General features: G+C 41.1%; 1 protein-coding gene across 1 annotated transcript in view; it reads left to right on the top strand.

The window, feature by feature from the left end:
* Positions 1–25,120, top strand: part of LOC138211153 (connector enhancer of kinase suppressor of ras 2) — a 57,952-nt gene that overhangs the window by 25,471 nt on the left and 7,361 nt on the right. The window contains 14 exon segments of the mRNA XM_069170835.1: positions 564–683; positions 1,746–1,805; positions 1,957–2,025; positions 6,785–6,931; positions 12,837–12,964; positions 13,071–13,282; positions 14,719–14,805; positions 15,618–15,826; positions 19,033–19,070; positions 19,178–19,220; positions 20,431–20,479; positions 21,195–21,367; positions 23,088–23,161; positions 23,298–23,369. Of these exon segments, the coding sequence (XP_069026936.1) occupies positions 564–683; positions 1,746–1,805; positions 1,957–2,025; positions 6,785–6,931; positions 12,837–12,964; positions 13,071–13,282; positions 14,719–14,805; positions 15,618–15,826; positions 19,033–19,070; positions 19,178–19,220; positions 20,431–20,479; positions 21,195–21,367; positions 23,088–23,161; positions 23,298–23,369 (1,481 nt within the window).

Here is a 25,120-nt window from a genome sequence, read left to right as displayed (position 1 = left end):
ACAAATAGCCTGAAAAACAGTCAAGGTTTATTTAGAACAAAGCCAAGGTGAAGCAATGCTTTTCATTTGACGTGATTGCTTGGATGCACTCAAATGGAGTAATGTGTATGAGGGTAGTGTAGAAAAAAAAATTACAGCCACTCTTCAACATGCCTGGTTTTGTTTAGTTGATGTGAAGGCAAAAATAGCCGGTCTCTTCCCCAACACAAATAACCGATAACACCAAATGAGAAGTGTGCTGTGTAATTTAGATGTTCGAAAATGTCATGTGGGCACCTCGGGCTGGCTAATATTGTTGATGTGTTGTTCTGTCTGTGACAGCGTCTTGTGGGCATGCCTGCGGACAGACTGTGACAGGAAACAGTTTGTGTGCTGGAGTGCTGGAAGTGGCGATGTGAAACAATGTGATGAAATGATGTCTGTTTCACCTCCTCCAGCTAGGTCACAGCATCCCCCGCGGACCAAAACCAATCTCAATCACTTTCTATCTTTCTCCTTTTGTCTCTCTCTCTTTCTATGTCATTTTTTTTCTCTGCTCTCCTTACCTCCAACTCCACCTCCAGTGTAAGACCTTAGCAGGGATATGTGACCACATCATCTCTCTGTCGTCGGACTCTCTGGTCTCTCAGTCTGCCCATTTGGAGGTGGTCCATCTTACCAGCATCATGCCCAGTGAAGGGCTGGTAAGGACACACCTGGGGATTCAAACACTAAAGCTGCTCAAATCAGTCATTTTATTTCAGCAATATTAATATTTCCAATGTCAAAGCCAACATTTCCCTCAACTGTACAGTACTTTTTAGCATCTTTTAGCTCATTCTTTTGGTTTTGTGGCCTTTTTGTGGTAATTAACAGACAAACTAGCGACAGAAGAGTAATCAGTGGCTGAAGTAACCAAAAACAGAAAGTTAACTCCAAATGAATGCAAATAATGCTTTTGGTTTACTGGGTGTGTAAATAAGCAACAGGTTTACTATAGCAACTTCATAAGGTCATATGTCATTGTAGTGTTTTTCACCTTGTTCCACTGCTCCTGAAACAAATGCAGCTTTAAATATTCCAGGACAAATCCAAGTAAAGTCACAAGTATTCATAATTTGCATTTACCCATTCGGGCTGCTTTTTCTCAAGGCATTTGAATATTCCCCATTCAAGGATGTGTTAATAGTTATTTTTATCTAATTGAATATAATTGAATCCAGGTCCAGGTTTATTTTTAGAAGACTTTACCAGGTCAAAACCTGGGACTTTTTTTGTTTGCTTTTAAGTTTTAAGTCTATAAGGGGAAAGTTTCAAGCGCAGACAAGATGAATTAATAGAAAACCAGGAACACATCTGAGATCTGTCTCTTTTATAGAGATTCAGGAGTCACTGAAAGGTTTGAGGAGTTTACAGTGGATGTGAACCACATGTTATTGCCCTCAAAGTCAATCCTATCAAACATCACAACACATTCCACAACTATTATGAAAAACCCAAATCTTTTGTAAATAGAGTTACAGTACAGTTCAAAAACTTGGAGAGTGTATAATAAGGATAAATGAAGGTGTTTTGAGAGTTTCTCCTGCACCTTCATGTAAATTATTAGTATTATTATTAAGTCAAGTCAGTGTTTCTGTCTCTGAAATATCTCTGCCTTAAGTCTCAGATTTCTTCCTCTGGCCTCCACACGCAGAAACAAAATACACCTATCAGATATTTCTCTGTACTCTATTTTATACTGCCTGTCTGTGCTTGTGTTTCAGGGGATGTATATCAAATCAACATATGATGGACTCCACGTTATCACCGGAACCACAGAGAATGTGAGTTTCTGTTTCACTCAGTCAGAAGCTCAACACTCCACCAACCACAATTTATGGTCTCACTTCCACCATGACAATGAATCCAGTCTTTGGTATCGCCTGAATTCATTCCTATTGTCCTTTTCTGTCCTCCAATTTCTGCCCTGTGCAGTCTCCAGCAGACCAGTGTAAGAAGATCCACGCAGGGGATGAGGTGATCCAAGTCAACCACCAGACAGTGGTGAGTTCAAAAGCTGCCAAACACAACACAGTACTCATGAAGGATCACAGGAAATGTTCTTTCCATGTGTTTCCACCCTGAATACACACTGCAGACTGTCTTTGGTTCTCCATTCTGTGCTGTGTTGAGGAGGCATCAAGTTACATGATGTCTGCCACCACCACCACCACCACCACCACCCTGCCACCATGGTGCTTCCTGTCCTGTGCCTGTGTTGCTATGTAGGCTAATTAGGCTCGCTGTGGGAGCAGATTATAGGACGATTGTTATAAGACCTTTGTTCAGTCCAGTGTGATCGGCAGCTCACTTTTTCTGAAATTTGTTCCCGTTGTCATAATAAACCCCTGAAGGAGGCGTCTGGTTTGAAATGTGAACCCATGTTCCACTTTCAGACTTGAGTACTTTGTATTTCTGCCTTCAACTCATCACATCAGAGAGAAGCACCAAAAAAAAAAAAAATTGGGCAGCCATTTTAAATGGAACGGTGCCTTGTGAGAGCAATGTGATTGAGCGCGTTGTCTATTGCCTTGTGCTGTCAGCTCTGGCACAAACAATTTGTTCCAGCATTTATTTGAGATTTCTGAAGGGAGAAAAAGGTTTGTGTCTGTGTGTAATGTCCTTTGTGTGCTTTTTTATGAAACCGCGAGTATTTCCTTGTACGTCTCAATAGGTGCTGCTCATGCGAAAGCATGCATGCAGGCGCTGGGGAGCGGCTCTGACTGACGCGTGAGGGAGGTGCGTGTTATCTCTCTCCCTCTCTCCTCAGGGTGACAGTGCAGATCGCACCCTGCCAGGCTCTCAGCTCCAACCCATCATTACTCCCTCAGCGAGACCCTCACCACTCTGATCCCTCACTCTGGGGGAGGAGATAAGCAGGGGGTGGGGGGGGGTGGGGGGGGGACAGAGGTGTGGTGCTACGGTGGGGAAGGGAAGGCTGAGATGAGCTGGGTGACTGGGGCAAAAAGGGAGGAGGAAGTAAAGAGGGACTTGGGGAAAAGAGGAAGCGGATAAAAAGAAAAGGAGGAGAACAGCGGAGGGAAGTCTCCAGTCAACATAGCTCTTCATTCAATCCCAAATTGAGCTGCTGAGGAGGAAAAATGGATACACACTACCAGCAAACTCTCTTTCAACATCACCGCTGATAAGTTTATCTTGCCAGGCTCCAAATTTCAAAATTAGATGAGTGTGAATATTGAATGAACAAATTCCATTACATTATAGAATCATTATGTAGGCCTATCCCACATATTAAGCAACAATGCTGCCTTCATGTCTATGCATGAGCTTTGTTTGAGACCCACTTCAAAACCGGAGTTTGCAGTTTTTAGCTCAGCTCCTCTTCTGAGGTAAAATGTGGAATTTGCTCAAATAACAAAGTGATTGTTTGAAGAGGCAACATAATTATGAGGAGGTAATAGCATTTGGGAAAATAATGAAGACCCCTGGGATTTGAAAAAAAGCTCTCCAGCAGCAGTTTAGGCTCTATTATTGTTTTGGTAGATCTCTTCCTGTTTCCCTTTGCTCTCTGTGTATTTGCATAACAGAACAGCTCTAAACTGGGCTGGTGAAGATTGGCTTTGTGTTTGCTGTCAATGTACAGTGTCCTGACTACCATGGTGGATCAAAGAAGGGTTGAGAAGTTTAGATGAACTCAAATCCAGAGAGATTGGAAGTTGGGGGACATAGCTTCCCTCAAACAAGGTAAAACATGTTAATTGGTGAGCTTTACAGGTACTAAGAAGAGTTTGTTTACCTTTTGACATATCTAGGCTACCTATATCTTCCCTCCTTCCAGTCTATGCTAAGCTTAGGTAATTGTTAGGTTGTAGCTTCATATTAAATGGACAGATATGAAAGTGGTAGCATCGTCTCATCTGGCTCTCACGAGAAAGTAAAGAAATGTTTAAATGCTAAATATTTTATGAACACAAGCAGGTGTTTTTGTTTAAAACGGGAAACATTTTTATTAGAATCAGAGAATAGCAAACGACATAACAAATCAAACCCGGGATTTAATGCCAGCATTTGCTACTTGAAAATGTACTCTCTGTACAGCCTTTCTATCACTAGGAAATACATTACAGTTGAAAGATTTGAATTAGCAAATCACATCATAAATAAATGATTGCAGTCCTGGAGAGTCTGAGTGTGCCCTATGTATAGCTCCTTTTTTTGTTGAAGTGGGCAGAGCAGGGCAGAACATACAGTCGTATCCTCCTTCGATCCAGGCTCTTGTTGCAGATGAGCATTGATTGAACTCAGAGCGCTGAAGTGGGCCAAAGAGAACAGGAAACGGGCCACCACAGGCTGACACAGGCTGGTCATCATTATGTCAGGAATAAGGTCAGAGCAGCTCTGTCTGTGTGGGGTGGCCTCGGCGGACACTTCCAGTAGCTGAGACCAGTGTAGCCAATCAATGGCCTGACGAGTGCTGCAAGCTCTGGAGACAGGCTGGCCAGAACCACGAGGAAACACTGCAGTCAGCACTCCTCTTCAACTATTATACCATCTCTCTCTCCTTATAACTTAACCACACAAACTGAGCTGCCCTTTAGTTTGATATTTCAGACAACTGTTCCTGGGTTACTGTGGTGAGTGTCTGGCTGTAGCTGCAGAGTTTGGTATTTGAAGTCACATTGTTGTAATTTTGTATAACTTGCATGCTTATTGTACAGAAGTGTATTTAAAGACCAGTGGCTAAATACTGTATATTTTACACACAGTTGGGTGGGTCCACAGGAGTGTCCTTGATATTACAAGTAAATGAAACATATTGCAGTATATAGAACAAAAAACTGTATCAGAGAATTTATATTACTGCCAAGCAGAGTTTGAAGTAGACCATTATTCACCATTAGCAATATGAGCACTTCTGCATTCAGCTCTTTTATGTACTGTGACTTTCTCTTGTACGCGTCTCACAAGCTGCCAGTTTTCTGCTCTCTCTATATCAGGTTATTTGGGCTATTCATAATAGCTCTAAATAAACTCCATTACCCAGGGGGCATTACATGACGTCCTCGCCTGCCTGCCTTTTTCTCTGTCGGCGGCTAGTCTAAGCAACGTCACATTAACCTTACAAAAATGTTGGCCTGGCTCCAAAAGGACACAATGAGAAGACGAGCAGAGTCAGACAATGACACAACAGAGCTTATAAATCCTAATCCTACCCAGCAGTACTAAATGCAGGCTGAGAGCAGCAAGCTAACGTTAGCGACACTGCTATCAGAGAAGTGCCTGTTGATGTAACTTTGGCATCAGCAAAAACCCCTGCAGCTGCAATTCACTTTCACTCAATAACAAACTGAAGCTGTTTCTATAAGTGTGTGAACATTTATTAACTATTAATAACAGTATAGTTTGTCCTACCAAAAATGTCTAGTCCTTTCTAAATGTATGCTACGACCAAATATTCAATAAGATAATACCACCCATCTGATTTTGGATTTCATATGAATGATTTCATATGAAAGAAAACTGCTGAAGTCCTCATTGGCTGGCCAAATGCTGCAACTTTCTGTATCTGTTTAAAATTAAAATCCTTCTAGTGTTTTATATATGGTCCTGCCATAGTAGGTTTTGACCTAGTCTTGTTACTGTAATAATTGAAATGGTTGTTCTACTGATTAAATATATTTATGTTGTGAACATCAGCGATATCTATTAGTATATTTAATTAATTGTAGTTTTTTGTTAATAATGGTTGAAACACACGCCAACATGTAAATAAGAGGAATACTGTCTCTTTCCCCTTACTGCACTGCTGCAGAGGATATGTAAATCTCTGAACCTTTTCAAATACAGATTTGCTGATGATGACATAATTTTTGGAGATTACCTAAATCCTGTCTGGGAATATTACAGTTTTTTAAAAGGATGAAAATTATGTTATGACTATTTAAATGTGTCATGTTGATGTAGTGCTATAAAGGCCAATGGTGACACATTTCAAAAAATTTCTTAGGTTTGCTTGACTACTAAGAAATTTGTAGTATTTTAATCACCCCATTTACATCAGTAAGCACGGACTATAAAAACGTCTCAGTATGACACAATGTAGTGTACAGTATCAACATTACCCCAAACTAAAGCTTTTAAAATGACAAGAAGGTTAAACGAACATCACTTAACCAAAAACTAACCTACATCAAGTTAAGATCTATTACAGGGCTGTTGTATGAGACTGCATTGATTTCCGGTTGGGACAAATAATAAACTGGCGACTAACTGTACGTCAGATGAGCCACATTTATAAGAATTTGGCAACAAACTACAGAGAAATGGGCTTTTGGGTGAAACTTTATTTATGTGTATCTATTTATGAGTTATTAGAAAATGGTCACATGGTATCAAAAAGCTAGACCAAAATACGAAAATTCTCTTGCAGACCTGAAGACATTGTGGAGGTCATAATAGTTGCGTGGGGTTCAGGGGTTAAGACACAAACCGTAGACAGCAAGTTTCAGAGTCCAGCTGGGAAACGTTGATGCATCTCTCTCTCGCCAGCATTTCCTGTTATCTCCCCGCTGTCTCCCTCTAATAAAGACAAATAATAAAGTGCTCGAGAATAAATGAATAGCAGCATGGACTGTTTTGGATAGATAGCATCAGAACCAGCGTGAGTGGTGGTTTATATTAACAGTGGCTGTCAGTGGTGGTGTTCCTCTGCCGATTTGGTTGCTCCTGTGCCTTGTGTGCAGCATGTGTGTGAAGTGGTTTACAGCAGTTGTTTCGGGAGCCCGGTATGTGTGCTCCTCAGGTGGGCTGGCAGCTGAAGAACCTGGTGAATGCTCTGAGAGAGGACCCATGTGGAGTCATCCTCACGCTGAAGAAAAGGCCCCAGAACACCCTGAGCTCCACACCAGCTTTGCTCAGGAACGTCCGCTGGAAACCGCTGGGACTGCAGGTAACCACTACCATGACACTGACCTGACAAGTACTGAACTGCCTAAGTGACATCCTGATCTCAGTTCATAGTGTTACTGTTACATTGAACAAAGATGCAAGAACTTGAGACTTGGACCTTAAAGCACAGGTTTTATATGTTTATCTGCACAATTCATGTACTTACAGATATGAATTTCAGATAAAAGGATTTAAAACTATGAGCAATACACTGTACTGTACTTCTATGTTTGACTCACTCTCAGCTCGTATTTCCACTGCCCACACTCTGCATTCTCCTGCTGGTATTTTAACCAAATATTTAAAAAAAAAAAAAAAAAAAAAAAAAAAAAAAATCGTATATATATTTTTTACCTTGCATCAATCCGCTTGTTGAGCTCAACAAATCTTATTTTTACTGCCTGCCACACTGCTGGCACAGTTCAAATCCATTCACAAATGTGTTGATAGCTAAACCTCCACCTGAAGAGAATCTGTGCACAACAAAAGGAGATTTTAGCAATAACTCAAAAATTGTGATAGTGAAGTGGAGAAACTAGCTGATTAAATCTGCACTTCACGTCAGCATTGTATGAATGATTTAAATGGTGTAAAATGGCCTTTTCATGGCTCAAGTAATAGATTTCCCAAATGCTGGCACTGGATATCTCAATTCGTCCTAAAAACAGAAGGAAATACAGGTAATCCCAAAAAACAGAGTATCCAAAAGGAACTAAAAAGGAAAAAAATTCAAACAAACTTAGACACTAAAACACAAACAGCTTACACAAACCCAGAACATACTTTGTATGAAATGCACAGGAAAAAAGATGGGCAGTATACAAACAACAAACTGAGCACACAGAGTAAATACATGAGGGCGGGAAAGATAGCAAGGGACAGGTGAAACAAATGTGGGCGGGGCAGACAATCAAACAGAGGGCAGGAAGTGACACAAGACAGAAACAAGAGGTGATTAATTTTGTAAAAAAGGAAACACAAAATTCAGACTATGCTCCTACAAATGTTGAGACATAGTCATTCAACCTTTGCCCCAGAGATCATCTCCTTTTTGCGTTTTCAATGTATAGTAGATCTGAAAGGTAGAATGCCTGTTTGAAGGCTCACACAGTGGGTGTAGCTACACATTTCACTCAGAGGCAAACACTTTGTAAATCCGTCACTCATACCCCCGAAATATAACTCAACAATTTTGTCACTCAGAGAGAACAAGTTGTGCCGAGACAGGCAGAGGAGGTGAGGTGAGGGTTAGTCTGATGCTGCCTGAGTGCCTCGTGAAGCGGCAACTGTCATGTCAAGCTCCTGTGTTCGACGGCTGCTATTTTTAACTTTGCATCAGGACAATTCATTTACATGCTACATACATGCTTTGATCTCTGTTCAGTGCTCAGCTACTTTTTGGCATTTTCTCTTTCTGTCTCTCCTGTTTTTTATTCCTCCCTTTCATTCTCTCTTCTGGAACGTTTTCCCTCTGTTCTTTTCAAGCAACTCTTTTTTGTGCAGTATACATGCGAGTGTATGTTCATGCAAGAGGCCTACAGATTCAACTAACCATCGTGCTTTGTAGATATGGTTTCTATGATGGCCTAGAAAGCATTAAAACCCATCAAGTCAACTGCAACTTCATCATCATCTTTATCTTTAACAAGCTGGAGAATTATTCTTGTTTCCAGGTTGCTGCCTCGTTATCATTGCCCTGAGTTGTTACCAGGAGCCTATTGTTATATTTGCTGTGTGCACCAGCAGAGGATTGTGGGAATTCTACCCTGATGGACTGCTAAGACACAAACGCGCCATGAGCGCCCAGATCAGAGCGCCCAGATATCTGTGGGAGAAGACAAGAAAAGAGTGTTTTAGTTTTGTTCTCTCTCAGAAAGACCGGAGCTCTTAATTATTCATAAGCAACTACAGGCAGCTCCACCGGCTCTGAAACAAGAGCTGCTACTCAGCAAATACTGGGGATAATTCACTGACTCTAAAATATCTTGCTAAACAGCCTGTTTGTCCGTGTGTGTGTGTGTGTGTGTGTGTGTGTGTGTCTCTTGGTGAGGGTGGCTGTGCGCACATTGCTAAGCATGCCCATATGCAACCTCGTCCATTTGTGTGTCGAAGCGAGTGTGTTCCTGTGCAAGCATGTGCACATGCAGAGAGAAGTTTTCCATCATCAGTCCCGTTGCCCCTTTGAGAAGGCGATAGAACTGGGTCAATGCACTCTGTGAGCTCGGTTTTGGATAGGTACTGTACATGCACACTCACAAAACAAACAAATGGAGAAAACACATGCACACTCATACCTCTAAGCTCAGTTTTGGAGGACAAATTGCACAGCAAACATTCAGCTGGATTATAACTGAATCCGCAAAGGAAACAATTTATCTCTGTAAATTATCATGTGATTCAAATCCTAAATCCCTCCATGGCTCCCTCTTTTATTCTACTAAATAATGACACATCTATCTCTCTATTCACCCTGTGTGTGTCTATGTGTTTGCATATGTGTCTGGTCTGTCTACGGTAGGATGAAGTAGAAGCAATTTGATGATCCGCTGTAATTACAATGACGCCGGCAATGATTTTAACAAAGAGGACGGGGATTACTGTGACGATGCATATTTCATGCATGTCTGCTGTGCTACTGCAAAATGTACATGTACGGCCAACTTCATGTGTTCCTGAAGGCTGCATCAGCATCCACATCACAGGTCACTTCACCGGGCACACTCATTGTCCCTGACCCCGCTTTCATAAATCTCTTATATGTTTAGACTTATAAATTATTACTCTTGGTAAATACCTGCTATTTTAGGCAACATGTATTGGTGGTTATTGTATTATTGATAGAGCAGCTGAGTGGGTGAGAGGTTAATGCTTTCTTACAATTACAAGGCATTGCTGTATTTGTGTGCTCGTTGGGTCGTGTTTAAACAGCTAACATACCTTAAAGTCTCTGACATCATTTCAAAGATGAAGGCACATTCTGTGTTTATATTGTGAAGTATAAATATGATCTGAAATCTTGATAAATTATAAATATCTCCAAAACAGTAACAGCTACTGAAAAAAAAAGCTTACTTCAAGTGCATTTCTTATAGAAGGAGCTTGACGCTCAACTTTTAAGTCAACCCGGATGAGAAGAGCTGAACATCCTAAGTTATATAAATCATACTTTGGTTTCACTACTGGCAAAACTATCTGCTGGTGAAGATCATGACTGAACGCGAGAGAAGAGCTGCTAAATGGACCTTCAGGTGAAACTGTTTTGTCAAATGATGCCACTGCTGAGGTCAAGAATTAATTTGAATCTCAGTATTAGTATTAAAGGCACAGTGCAACATTTTGGGAAATTATTTGCCTTCTTGCTGAGCCAGGAGCCAATTAGCTTAGCTTAGCATACAGCATGAAAGCAGAGAGGAACAGCCTAAGACCTAAGTAGTTTCATTTTCATCGCAGAGATATGTGAGTGGTATCAATCTTCTTATCTAACTTGCTGCAATTAAGCAATTGTATTTCCCCAAATGGCAAACTGTTAATTTAAGACATCAGTACATACCAATTCTTTTCTCTCCGGGATGACGTTTTATATGTGTCTGGATTAATTACCGAATGACCTGTAACAGAATCTGGCCCTTTGGACTGCACTCTGTTGTAATTAGTTGATTAAACATCCGGTTGGAAGACACTGGTTATTGTAGCTATTCTCAGTTTAATTTGATGGGATTCATATGTGACCCTGACGAATAACCTGGCTTCATAGTCAGCCAAAAAGGTTTTTGACCATAAAGCGTGTGTTATACACATCAAGGACTGACTGGATATTTTCAAATGTTGTTGTCAGAAGCTCAGTAGAATTAATAGAATAGATAGGAAAGGAAAATCTGCACTTTGGATAGACAGATGTTAACAAACATCTTTGGATTTGGGAGTTTTTTGCAGATGAATGTTGAAGTACGAGTCAAAACCTTTCAACTTTGGAGCCAACTAAAAGGCTGTGGGAGTCTGGTTGGCCCCTTTCTGATTATCTTTATCTTATGTGTGTCAGATTACATTTTGGTCCATAGGTAAAATTGCAAGTTTGTTTTTCAACTGAAAAAAATACCATTGTCTTATTTGGCAAAATAAGTAAACAATGTTTTTGTTGGCCTAAAAAAATGCAGTATTTACATTTTTTTTTTTTTTAACCCTTTTCTTTTCAAATGTATTTTTATATTTGATTTAGCAGACCTTTATCACAGAGGACTTTTTGACATATGAAGCAGCTAAATCCTATCATCTGCTTCAGATTCAGGATCCTGGTATCAGGCACTTTCTCACTATCACAGCCTGTGACCCTTTTAACAGAACACAGCCGTTGCTTTTCCTATTTGAACATATCAGACGGGCCAATCGGGTTTTGAAAATTACTGTGTCACTGAGCTTAAGTCAGCAAAAGATTAAACATTTTAGTAACTCAGTAAAATTCAGTCAAATATAAACATTTTTATACCTACTGTCTTTGAACTTTTAAGGCCTTTTCATAGTTAAACACGAGTGTATATATATATGTGCTTCCATGTGTGCATGTAGTGGGTCGGGTAATATTGGTGTGGTGAGGGACTGAGCAGTGGACTTTTAGGTAGATTGAAGTGGGCGCAGCAGGGGTCAAATAGTTTAAGTGCTGTTTTAACAGGCTGGAATTTTGCCTGCTGTGGTTAGTCCCATCTCTCCTCTACCCCGAGCCGTCCGCCCCCACCCCTTTTCCATGCAGGGAGCAGTGGGCTGTAATCACTAAATTACTGTTTTCACTCTCGGCTCCAGTCACCACACCGCTCAGCTCCCCCCCACCTCGCACTCGCTCTCTCTCCCCTGCACTCTTTGCCTCTGTCTCTCTCTTTGTCCTATTTCATTTACTCACGTCGTTCTCTTTCCACCCCGTTTTCATTATTTATTGTGAAGCCGTCTTACTGTAAGCTGCCTCCATGGGAGGAAGACTAGCGGGAGAAAGAGATGAAGATAGAGACAGGGCTTGGGGATAGAGGAGGTGAGGGAGAAAAGGGAAAGGATGAAAGTTTAGAATATGAAATGAATTTGATTAATGCACTGCTGATGAAATGATGAACCACTGGGCTTCTGTAATGAGAGCACCGCCCGCCTCTCCATCGCCCGGACTCTGCGACTGTTTATCCGCTCTGTCCGCACTCATCTTCCTTTAAAACGAAACATACTCCTCAAACGTACAGTAAAACACTCAATTTTTCAAAATCTGAAAAACCTCTTCCTCCGGGAGAAAGTGCCGGCACGAGCTAAGTGTTTGTCACTCCAGCTGTGTGCAAATATAATTCATTTAAAATTTGGACTGTGTTGCGATGACATCAGAAGCGCCCTGTCCTCACAAAGGACCTGATGACAAATTAATTTACGTGTCCTTGAGTCAAGCCGAAGTAGGAGGCCACACTATCTTTCTCCTGTCCTCTCCTTCTCTTGTAGCTGAGGGATGGAGGGAGGGAGGGGTTAGAAGAGAGAAAGAGCATTGGAGAGGAGGGGTTGTCATGGGAACAGACATGGAGAGCCCCGCGTGAGTGAGGCTTGAGACAAAATGACAGGATAGTGAAGCGATTGAACGTAGGAGAGGCTGCAGAGTCAGACAGGTATATAAAAAAAAACAAGAAGAAGACAACATACACAACATGCCAGCGCTGTGGAAATACCTCTCTTGTTTGTGATTCAGTGTTAAAACAAATGCCGGCTGCAGTACAAGGAAGATATCACAAATAAAAGGTTCCACTCTTGTGTAACACCGTAAACTGTGGGGCTTGTTTGTTTCTCTGTGAGGCAGGAAAAGATCTAATGCTCAGTTTCTGCAGGTTGAGATCTCTCACCGTCTGGAAATTTGAACTCTCTCCCTCTTTCTGTCTGCTTTCTCACTCCAGCCGGTCCCCACCAGCCCCACCAGCACCTCCCCTACACCCGGGGGAACTTTGGGCATGTCCAAAATGGACGCCCCCAGCATGCAGGACGTCTACATCCTCTCTCCTGTCTCGGGGCTCTATAGCACCAGGTCAGACACACACACAGATGTTTGATGATGAAAATTACATTGATTATTATGATCCTGCTGATGACGGTGCTGACGACAGTGCTGATGACAGCTCTGCCTTCCCCAGGGAGGAGATGGGTCTGATGTCATGTGACGACATCAGCCGCTACAGCGTGAGTTCTCAATCTGGCTCCAAGGGTTCAGAGGCAGTCAGCTACTACCTGGATCAGGACAGTGGTCAGTACTTCTCCCTGCTGGAAGGAGACGGACCACCGGGGCCTGATTATGACAGGGTCCGCAACACAGGGGTGCGCCGGCGGGACAAGACCCCCACCCATGGTAAGATGGCGAGTGTGACCAGGCGGTTTGAAAGGAGCAGGACTGGCTCTGGCCCCGTGTTTGTTTAGTAGAACAGCATGTTCTCTCACCTTTTCTTTTTACCGTTTTCTCAGACCTCCTCCTTATGTGTTTGTTCATCACTCGCTTCATGGCTCTGCTGCCTCGTGTGTCTCTCTCTGGCATACACACCTTCCAAAAACAAACAAGATCACGTGCCAAACAATCAGTCCAAACACACTGTGTCCAGCTCCCTGTCCGCCCCACCACCTGTGTCCACTGTTGTCCCAGACAGCTTCCAAAGCATCCTGTAATGTACCTTCCTGGGAGGCTGTCAAGGAACTTCTCCACGACGTGCAAGACGAGGGCCATGCAAGTGCATCGGAGGGTGACTTTTCCATCACCTCTAAGCAAGGCTAAATAAAGCTAACCATCCTCCTTTCAGAATATGATAATACGCACTTCATGAATATACATGCAAACTTAATTATCCTCAGATCTCTAATGTGTTCTTCTGTTGCCCAGCAAAAGGCTTTCGCCAACTTTGTCCAGGATGCTGGCTGTAGAAAAATGTGATGATTAAAAAGGACGAGTTCAAACACGATGCTATTTTAGAAACAAACATCTTTTTGATGCAAAAATAAGCATTTAAATGTTTGTTATACTTGCCAGTGAAAACTTGAAATAAAAAACAAACAGCTGAAGTTAGTGTTAGATAATATTGCAACCAGTGATGGTCAGCTAACTGTTGATAGATTAGTTGAAGAGCTAACTTGGTTGCTTCCTCCATGGTGAAAAGTATTGACTTTTTTTCAATATCTTTAAAGGCAAAGTCGGGAAAAACCAGGGGGATAAGATATTTATTTTTGACAACTATGGTGAACCCACCAATTAACATCCGACAATGCTATTCATAAAACAGCACCACTAGCATTGCTAAAAAATAGCCGGTCAGTCACAGCTGATTGGCGACAGCAAAGAAACCTCCCCAGACAAACAGCTAACTTCTGCTGTGTCTGAAATCAACCCAATACTAACTGCTATATTGGTCACTCAATAGCAGGGAGAAAATGGAGATTTTGAATACCTATTACCATCATGTTGTGTCATAATTGACAACTGTGGAGACATTTTTCAAGTGATTAAATTCAGTTTATTGCATCGTGGGACTATTTGTAGTGTAGATGACGCAGACACAGTGTTTCCATTGTGGAATTTCTGAAGGCCACACTTGACGCTCGCCTGCAGTCCCTTGATAATCTCTCTTACCCCACGACCTGCACACACTCTTTCTCCTCACCTGTCCACCCCTCCAGTTGTCTCCCACGCTGTCTCTCAGTCACCGCCTCCCCCCTGCGACAACCCCACCTTGGTCCCCCCCCTCACCCCCACCCCCTCCCCCCACGGCCAACTCTCTGATTGCTGATTGGTGCTTCCAGGTGACCTCAGACCCGTTTCCATGCCTCCCGAATATAACTGGATGGCCGAGGCCAAGGAACCCAGCATGGGCAAGAGAGGGAGCCGAGGTACACACACACAAACACATAATGTATACATACTAAAACACAATCCCTGACATACTTAACGGGTCGGGCTGGTGCTGCGCTTTGCTCCATACTCAGCTCAACACATTTCAGCTCATCTTCAGGTTATCCATGGTGGTGTGGTTGTGTGAGGATACATATGGACAGGTATGTATCTGACAGAGTGACAAAGAAATGCAAGGAAATTGCATTTATCCAGCTGCTCTGCAAATGAGGATATTTCTATGTGACCGATTCTAACCAGCTTCACCATTTTGCGGCGACAGTCGATCTGTATTCAACAGAGGATCCTCCACTCTACCATCAGAAAGTCTATGAATAACATTAAAGCACAATATTAATGTTGGGGGTCTGCCTTTCTCCCTCTTCTACTCTTTCTCTCAGTCACTTTTGAGTTGTTTTTTTTTTCACATTTAAGTGTATGGATAATAAACAAATTAGGGGAGAAGCTTTATCAATCTGGAGCTAAAGCAGAATACAACTTTCTGTGACCAAAAGGATTGAGCAGTAGTGCCTTCCAAATCAACATAATCACTGCAAACAGATTAGCTGTATGTCCCCGGCTGTGGATCCATATCAGATTCTACAGCTCTGAGGCACTTTTATCCTTTTCTGTTGGATTTTTATCTGTAAGAGGCCATTCAACCTCATCTGTGTCTATGCCGGGGTTCTCCCTTGACTCAGAGACGCTATCTGCGCCCTCTGTGGTTTTCCCTTCTCTGTCATCCGTTCGATTGAGCCTGTCCATCCTCTAATGTCCATGTCCCCCCACCCCCCCGTCCTCTTCCCCACAGATTCAGACAACTCCCTGCTGCGTTACCTTAGCGACGACAAGATCCTGGTGATCGAGGAGGAACCCGAAGGTCCAGTTAGAGAAAGCCGGCGGGATTCCACCAGACGCTCTCGGCGCAAGAGCCGTAACCCCAGCAGCCCCAGCTTTCCCATCAGCCCGTCCATGCTGTCCTCCACCCTGCGCCTCGACCAGCCACCTGAACCTTTGCCTGTATGTACAGTCGTTAGATTTTTACCCCGTCTGTATATGGTATACTGAAAGTACTTTTTTTTTTTTTTTTTTTTTTTTATCTTAATCTTTTATTGTTGGAAAACCATAAGAAGACCAACAATGAAGTGATCAAAGGATCAAATGTTGCTTGTGGAGCCAAAACTTCTTATGGTTTATACATTAATTTATGTCCAAAAATGAAAAACAAATCAAAACAAAACAAGACACGTGAATTAGCAACACTGTATCATAATGTGACACGTACCTATTTTACTACAAACATGGGCACTGTAGCTTCTATCCCACATACATGCAAATAGTCACTATTGCAGCATATGGGTATTATTACACGGGTTCAAATAGTTCCCAATAATTATATTGGCTTTGTTTCAGTAACTTTTGTTTCAAACTATCATACCCTTCCCCAAAATTGAAATTACAGTTAAACATTTTTACATACAAGTACAATTGTATGTCCATTACATTCAAGCTTCTGCCAAATGACTTCACACAATGCTAATTAAACCTTTTACCTCCAGGTCAATCTCTGTATTTCACATACGCAGTTTTTAACTCTGGTGTCTGGTGAGACATTCCCGCATTGACCAGATGAATGCCAACTGGGCATACTCTATGGGCAGACTTCTGCAGGCCAAGCTGGCTAACTTCTGGTTTAACACTGTGCTTACTTTAATTGATGATTCAATAAGAAGGATGTTGTGCATCAAACAACATCAGATTTAGCAGAAAAATGGAAAGGAAGTTCAGAATAGAAGCAAAAGAAAAGAAAATGATAAAAGAAAAACCTACAATACAAACTGTTAACAGTAGACCCACATAAATATGTCAATGACAAGTCTTCAGGCATAATATTACTTGTGAATGACGCTGACTTTTGTCATAGAACTGATCAAAAGAGTTAAAGTGATGATTATTTATTTCTTATTGTCAGTGTTGGAGACAAAATTAATTTAGTATGTTGTTTCATATACACATTTTTTTATTTGAGCAAACTGTGTTCACAGGAGACATTTAGTCCTCTAAGAAGGGAACTGTTTGTGGTTGTAGGATAGGTCATAATGTTCACAGATTCACACACATTGGTTATGTGTGTGTGTGTGTGTGTGTGTGTGTGTGTGTGTGTGTGTGTGTGTGTGTGTGTGTGTGTGTGTGTGTGTGTCAGGTAGAGGAGACAAAGGAGCGAGAGGATGATAAGTGTTATTGCATGGTTGCCAGCATCACGGATGATGAGAAGGACAGTGACACTGAGGCACGCCCATCTGTGCTTTTATTTTTTCACTCATGCACACGGCGCACATACACACACACACACACACACACACACACACACACACACACACACACACACACACACACACACACACACACACACACACACACACACACACACACACACACACACGGGCATACAAAAATGCACACAAGCACACAGGAGTACATTTGTATGCAGGGTAGCCATCTCACGACTCATCCTAACCCATCCTAATATCCCCATCTCCTCAGACACGCCTGAGTCTAAATAGGAGTTTATTCTGAACAAACACATACACCTGGACGCGCACGCACACATACACACAGAAAAGCGTATCCCTGTGAGTAGGTGTATGACTCAGCATCAACTAGACCAATTACAAGCGCGACTGACAGACTGTGCTTAAAACACAGTGCACGCAAACACACACGTACACGTCGCGCTAACAGCTTAGCTCATACCAGCCCTCTCTAACCCTCTCAGCAGCGTGTTTCTCATGGTGGTGACTCATATCTATTCGGTGGCACATGAAGTATACTATCCTGCACTAACAAGCATATGCTAACCTTAACGACCTGCTTGTTTCTTCTCTCATTTTCTCTGTATGACTCTTTTCCATCAATACAAAAACAACTATGTTCTGGCAAACAAAATGTCACACAAACTCACCCGTGGGCATCAAGTTTCACGACTTCTTATGGCATCGACACATTTTATCACAGTGCAGGACATAACTCACTTAAAGTGGTCTAAAACCATGCAAAATATGAAGCTTGTAGTTGTTGCAAAGGAACGTTCAACATTATACCTGGTTGCAAAATGTGCTGAAGTCATTGATGGATTATGAGATAACGGTTCCCTGGACGCACTGACTGAGGCCCGTCGCACGTCAACAAGAAATGCTCCTAATGATCTCTTCACACTTTGGCTTAGTGATCCCTTGAGCGCCGGGACCTGTTCTCATGGAGTCCATTTTGTTGATCTAAAAAGAGTTATTTTATATTCACAGTTGAAGAGAATTTTTTTTTTTGTAAACCCAAAATGCAAAGTGAAAGGGTATCCCAACCAAATTCAGTGAACTGTACAGAGAGGATTATATTAGTGGTTCACAAATGCCTTAACTTGGTGCACAATTCTTGGAGCACCAGACCTGACTAAATCATGCTCTTCACAAAATCAAGCTTGTAATCAGCCAGAAATACTCTGCTGACGGAATCGATAAAATACCTGCAACAGCAGAAGTCCCGAGGACATTAAGACAACACAGAACATAACAGTAAATACATACGCAGGTCGTACACCACAGCTAACTGCCATCAGCTGAAACAGCCTTTTTTTTCTTTGACCTTGATTTTATACAGTCTAGCGTTTGTACTAGACAGATTTTATTTGCTGTTGAATTGTGGTTTGGTTTTTCAGTCTAATTTGTCATGTGAAGCAACTTTGAGTGTGTAGTAAATGTATTATTAATTTTAAATGAATTTAAAACGTGTTACTATCATTATTGATAGCTGTCGTGGTAGTAAGTCATTGATCTAATGTGTAGGAGGAGAGATAGAGACATAACCTTCATGTCATGTTGCTAAAACTTTTTTGAAGTGTCCAGTGTTACAGGGACAGTTACTGTATAAACTGTAACATGACTTTACTTCTCAGATCAAATAACACGGGTGTGAAATGTTTCAAATTACAAAATTGAAAAATTATTGTATTGAGTTTCAAATACATTCCCCCTGCATTAGTTTCCTACGAGTTGTATGTACATATGATAATAAGTATTCAACAGAAACGTATAGCCTACTGCACACAGCACCGGCCAAAACAGGACAGGATATGACAATTACCAAGAAACGTGTACAGAAAAAGTGCGTGTGGAGGTATGGAGGATTTTTTTAAAAGTGAACTAATGAAGTCTTTCTTCTCTGTCTATCAGCGTGGGGCGGACACACTGCGAGCAGACACAACAGACAGGTGAGTTTGTGGTTGTTGGTGGCTTGTTTGGCCACATGCATGAGATTGATTGAATGAGTCGTGAGATTCGTTTGTGGTCACATCCAATCCTGTGTGTCCTTCTGCAGATACTCGGGCTCAGGAAGCTCAGGAGCGGCCTCCATGAGGAAGGTAGGGAAGACCACGTTATTTCTGCAGATGTTTTATAATTCTATGCACACCAGTTCGGATACTATTTTGAAACACTGCTGTCTTTCCGGTACGTATTAATTCAGACTCCAGCCTCATTTTAATGAAGCTCCATAGCCTTCAGTTACATCAACAGTCTCCTAGCAACCGCATCCCCTGGTTACATTGAGATCAATTGTGTCTAAATAATAGCTGAATATACGTGTATATATACGTAGAGCCAGAGAGGAACAGGAGAGATTCCTGAGATTAAATTCATTCACGACTGCAGTAATTAAATAAAAGATAACAGTTGGATGAGGTAAATTGGTTTCCATATTTAGGTTACTGTGACACAGGAGTCTGTCTTAGTCATTAGCCTTTTTTTCTAAAGCACTATGTGTTGTAGCATAAAGCGAGTCATCTCTTTAAACACACATTTATTTGGCATTGTTACCTAAATAAGTATCCGGCAGGCTTATTCAGCTACATTAGTGTTAATGGTGGCACCTGCAGTCATGAGGTTTACACACGCTGGCGTCTTTGAGGTGCATTTATTGATGTGCAGTTATGCTAACATAACACAAAAACAGGTTTTAAAATGAGACCATTGAACTTTTGAAAGAAGAAATAAACCACTCAACGTTTTACAAATGAAACATTTTATTTGTAATGAATGAAAGGCACCCACAATACTCAGGTGTAATACAGCCTAATGTGGTCTGGTATGACTTGTAGCTCATGTTAGTTGTCTTTAGATATTGCTGTAGCAGAGTTAACAGAGTTTCTGATCGAGTGAAAGACATGAACAACAATCAACACAGAAGTGTAACAGTAAAATATCTCCATCAGAAACACCTTTCAATATAGTTTGATGGATATTTAAGCCCCTAAATTCAATATTGTTGATGTATTTCCATGATTTTAAAAGGTGATGTAACTCACAGCAGTCTGACTTCCCTGTGGCTTCAGTTCTCCATCACAGGTTGGAGGTCACTTCCCGTCTCTAGCGGTTTTACATTGTGATCCCTCCTGTGCCTGTAATCCTCTCTGCTGCATGCCTAATGAAATAAAAATAAAAAATAAATAAAAAAGCTAAACCCACAGAGTGAACTGGCTGCTTCTCTGTGTGGGAGATTCCTCAACATCTACCCAGAAACTTTGCTTGACTCTTTTTTCCTGTGTTAACATCTTTCTTCTCTCCCCTCTCTAGTCTTTCCATTACACCTCTCTAAGAACAAAAACCAAAAAGAGAAGTAAAGGTAGGCACTTCTGCATTTTCTCTTTTTATCTTACTGTGTAGGATTTCACAGACTGCCGTACTGTTATATGTTGGCATACGTGGTCCCAGAGAGGATCAAGTGTTTAAACCCTGAAAAAGTGTCTCCGTCTGAATGTCTGAGCTCCAAACTTGATGGATGTTAACTGTGGTGTGTCACGGTAACAGGACGACAGGGCTTGAAATTATATCAAAGGGACATCAGCCCTGATATAATACCTCTTTCATATATTTGGAAATTTCAGATGTGTCGTACTTGATGAAAATAGATAAACAGAAAAAAAAACAGGAGCATTCTGCTGCACTCAATGTGTTTTTCTCAAATGTACCATCACTGTCTTTTCCTCCATTAAACTCACTGTAACTGATTGTTTAACTTTATTTTTGGATGATCCTAATTTGTCACTGTCGCTGATGTAATGTGCTCTGAATATTATTCAGCATTGCAGATGTGCTAAAAATCTTTCCATTTGGAGAGATGCAAAAGTTCACATTGCTTGCTGATTTTACGGGATGCCAGTCCAACTCTCAGCTCCTGAAGACTTAAAAAGGGAACAGACATTTGGATTTAGCATGTTTGCAACTGTAACCACTAAATACATGTACACACAATTAGCGGCTAGTCTTCTTTATTCAGTTCAATAGCTTTGAAAACCACTTTGAGCATCAACATGGTTCTTCCTCATCATCCTCTTTAGGTTCCCTTACCAGTGCCAGTCGAAGGAGAATCTCCTGTAAGGACCTGGGCCACGGGGATTGTGAGGGCTGGTTGTGGAAGAAGAAGGATGCTAAAGGCTACTTCACTCAAAAATGGAGGAAGTATTGGTTCATCCTCAAAGAGTCCTGCCTCTACTGGTACACCAACCAAAATGTAAGGCATCACGTTCAAATATCATTTTGTTCTGAAGCTTATTGTCAGAGTCACACTGTTCTAGTTTTCACAAGTCAAACTTTGCGACTTTTCCCCAGGCGTTTCCATTCAGTTTTGTGTTTTGGACTTTTTTTTAACACCATTAATTGCTGAAATTAGCCTATAACAATTAGATATCACATCTCCAACCAAAAAACATTTAAGAAATTAAAGGGGCAAACCACCAATTTAACCCATAAAGGTCAGTCCACTTGTTACGGAATGTACCAGTATGTAAAAACAGCTAAATACGGTCTTTAAAGGCTTTAAAATGGTTCAGCTGTCTGACAAAAATAACCTCACTGATGTTATTGTTTTTTAGTTTCTTTCTCAGAACTTCCTCTACATTTATAAAAGTAAAATACGGATTAACACTACTAATATTATTACTATTTTATATAATTGTAACACAATCAATGTTCATTTTCAATACTCTTAAAAATCTATTTTTATATAACATTGATGTACCACATGTATTTTTGCTGTCACCTTAGTGATTATAGATTTGTGTTAATTAAAACCCTAAAAATGTAATTTTCTTGATTAATCAATTAAATTTTGGTCTTATAGAGCGTAAGAAAAGAGCACAGAACTGTTCCGTTTACTATAATAAAAGATCATTCTCACATTTGTGATCCATTAACTTTCACTGAAAATCTGACATGCCAGCAGAACATATTTAGTTGGGTAAGGGGACCAGATTAGGTCAATGGAAATCTTGGTGTGGCAGATTAAAAAGGCCAAACAGCATAGAGGAATTTCAGGGTATGCAAGTTAATACAGCAGTAAAAACACTATCTCGTAGCGTGTAATAAAGTGCATGGTGATTAATTGCCAGTCTGATCTCATGTGAATATCATAATCTGATATTCAGCCAAATAATCATTAGCCTATCAAATTCCAGTTTGAATACATCATTACAAATAAATCCAGGTTGTGGGCTGCTTAAACATAAATGTAAATGATCGCTGATCATATTTTACATTATTTACAAGGAACTTTCACTCTTCAAGTCATAGCCTCGAACCCACATTTTTATCAAGAGGGCAAAACTTCTACATGTGGCTCCCCAGTAATTCTTGGTGTGTATGTAGTCCATAAAATGCAAACTTAAAATCATGTAATCACTGGACTTAACTACATTATTATTTGTACGTCTATTAGCCTAAATGGGACGCTAACAGACAAAGAACAACTGACTGGGGCCTGTCAGCTGGGGGTCCGTGGAGTGGGCCCTTTAGGGATGCACTTGTTGAAAATTGCCTGGAATGGTGACAATTAATTTATTATCACGAATTAATCAACTAACTGTTGCAGCTGTGGTTCATACAAGTAGATCAGTTTGTTCCATTCAGAGTACTTTTACCTCATAGAAAGATACAACTCCCTGTGAGACTTTCAGATGTTGTTTTTGTGTTTGGATCAATAAATTATTAGAATATTTGCACTATTTTAAAGAAAGAAAACTGACCTAGACCCCAAAACTGACTGTAAATATCAATTTTCTTGCTGAGATAGTCATAGCTCATCTATCTTTATCCCAAGCCAATGTAAACAGCATGTGCTGTTTTCATATGCTTGACTAGTGTATTACTGTCTGAATAAAATTGGTATATCAGTATGCATGACATTTTGTTCTATGTTGATGATGTACCACCACTCTCCATCTGTCTGCCTGAAGGATGAGAAGGCTGAGGGCTTCATCAGCCTCCCTGAGTTCAGAATAGACCGAGCCATAGAGTGCAGACGGAAATTGTGAGTGTCCCTCACATGTCGCCCAAAATTACTAATCAAGCACATTTGCGCTCACCCACACAACGTGAACGCACATGAGGCAACCGTGCATACGCAAAACCCGCTAATCAGTCTTCTTCTCCTTGACCGCCTGCAGTGCCTTCAAAGCCTGTCATCCCAAAATCAAGAGCTTCTTCTTCGCCACAGATTGTCTGGAGGAAATGAACAGGTGAGTGACAACAATTGTGTGTCTGTGTGAGTCTCTGAGTGTGTGTCTGTGTCCTAATGTAGACAATAGTCATAGCGTGGGGACGTCACGTCTCCTTTCATGAATATTTTAACTGAGTAAATCAAGTTTACACAAAGCAACAGCCCACCAACACATCACTGTGCATGAATAAGGCATGAAGCTGGCCCTCTTGTTAGATGTAGAACTCGATGTGTTTGTGTGTGTGTGTGTGTGCGTGCGTGCGTGCGTGCGTGTGTGTGTGTCACGTGTGCACTTGTGTGAGAGGGAGATTGTAGTGATATTTTCAGGGGATAACACATCTGATGAGCTCTAATTATCCACACCTTTCCTCAATGACATGGGGAGATAATTGGTGGAGAGTAATTAACCAGCTATATTTGCCTTCCATACTGCGTATGGAGGTTTATGTGTGAAAGTGTTACTGCACACATTTTCATGGGAATCATGTGAGTAAAGGTGGGTGTTGGTATTTTATTATCTCAGCTTGATGGAGCACTAACAGTAAAACTACATTTTTACTTTTAGTACATACTGCAGCTACCAATAACAAGTATGTACTGTTGCATGTATCATGTATACAATTGAGAGATATTACTTCATCATAAAAATAGGCCTTGAACTTTGACACTGGTCATATCCGTCGTGATCCATAGCACAACATTTGAAGTCTTCTTCTTCTTCTTCTTCTTCTTCTTCTTCTTCTTCTTCTTCTTCTTCTTCTTCTTCTTCTTCTAAGTATTTGGACATACTAAATCTTTTTCTGGCATACTAAATAGTTTGGTAGTATGAATACTGGAACGCAGTGACTCTTCCTGCTTTTCTCCCGTGATAACGACTACAGCCACTAGAGGCCACAAGTAGGTGCAGTCGGCCCCGACTAACTCGTATATTAGGGACAGATAATGATGATAACCACCTATTCAATAGTCTGATAACGATCAGGTCGGTTGAATCAGATCTCAATTGAATTGAATTCAAGACAATGACCAAACCAGCACTCAAGACTGACAAAGATGAAACTGGCGGGATTCTCTACTTTTCCTTTTTGTCAACACAATTAACATGGTTTTAATCCATTTCTCAGTTATTCCTGACTGTTTGGGACACTTATCCCGAAGCAAATTTTTCCCACTGAAATTGTTTAAATAGCTCACAAAAATGTTGTTCCTTTTTCTTTTAAATCAGCTAAATTCAGCTCTATAGTTTTTTTTGCAAGCGTTACTCAAACAGTAGAAAATTATGAAATTGTCAGAAACAATTTTCAGCTGGGGATTAATACACATTCAGTACTGTATGTTACTGAGTAGTTCTGGCACCAGGACACCAAAAAATATGTCTTTCACAAGAAACATGTCAGCTAGTGCAACAATGTGACTCATGATGATGTTAATAGCTTTTCAGCAACAATGGAGCTCCCAACTCAGAGGCATACGTCACGTCAGGCTTTGATTACACAGCAATACTTGTCTCTAGGATTAATTAATTGTTGGTTTGGGTCTTTTCATGTAATTTTTTTTTCAACAAGAAAATATTATAATGCAATTATGACTTCCTGGAGGTACCTCCTACAGTATTATGATGAGTTTCCTGTTCCTCGTGCGAAGACGGGGCCTCTATTCTTAGTAGCGACCTTATTATTAGGTGTCTGCGGAGGGACACGGGACGAGCTGGGATCGGCAGCGGAGACAGACAGAAGGAAGCATGAATGCAGAGCAGAAAAAAGAACGTCA

The sequence above is a fragment of the Embiotoca jacksoni genome, unplaced genomic scaffold (genome assembly GCF_022577435.1).
Source record: "Embiotoca jacksoni isolate LCO1_2020_lvr unplaced genomic scaffold, fEmbJac1.0.p SCAF_5, whole genome shotgun sequence".
NCBI lineage: Eukaryota > Metazoa > Chordata > Actinopteri > Embiotocidae > Embiotoca > Embiotoca jacksoni.
The sequence above is the reverse complement of the archived record's forward strand: the minus strand, read 5'-3'. Positions and strand labels throughout refer to the sequence as shown.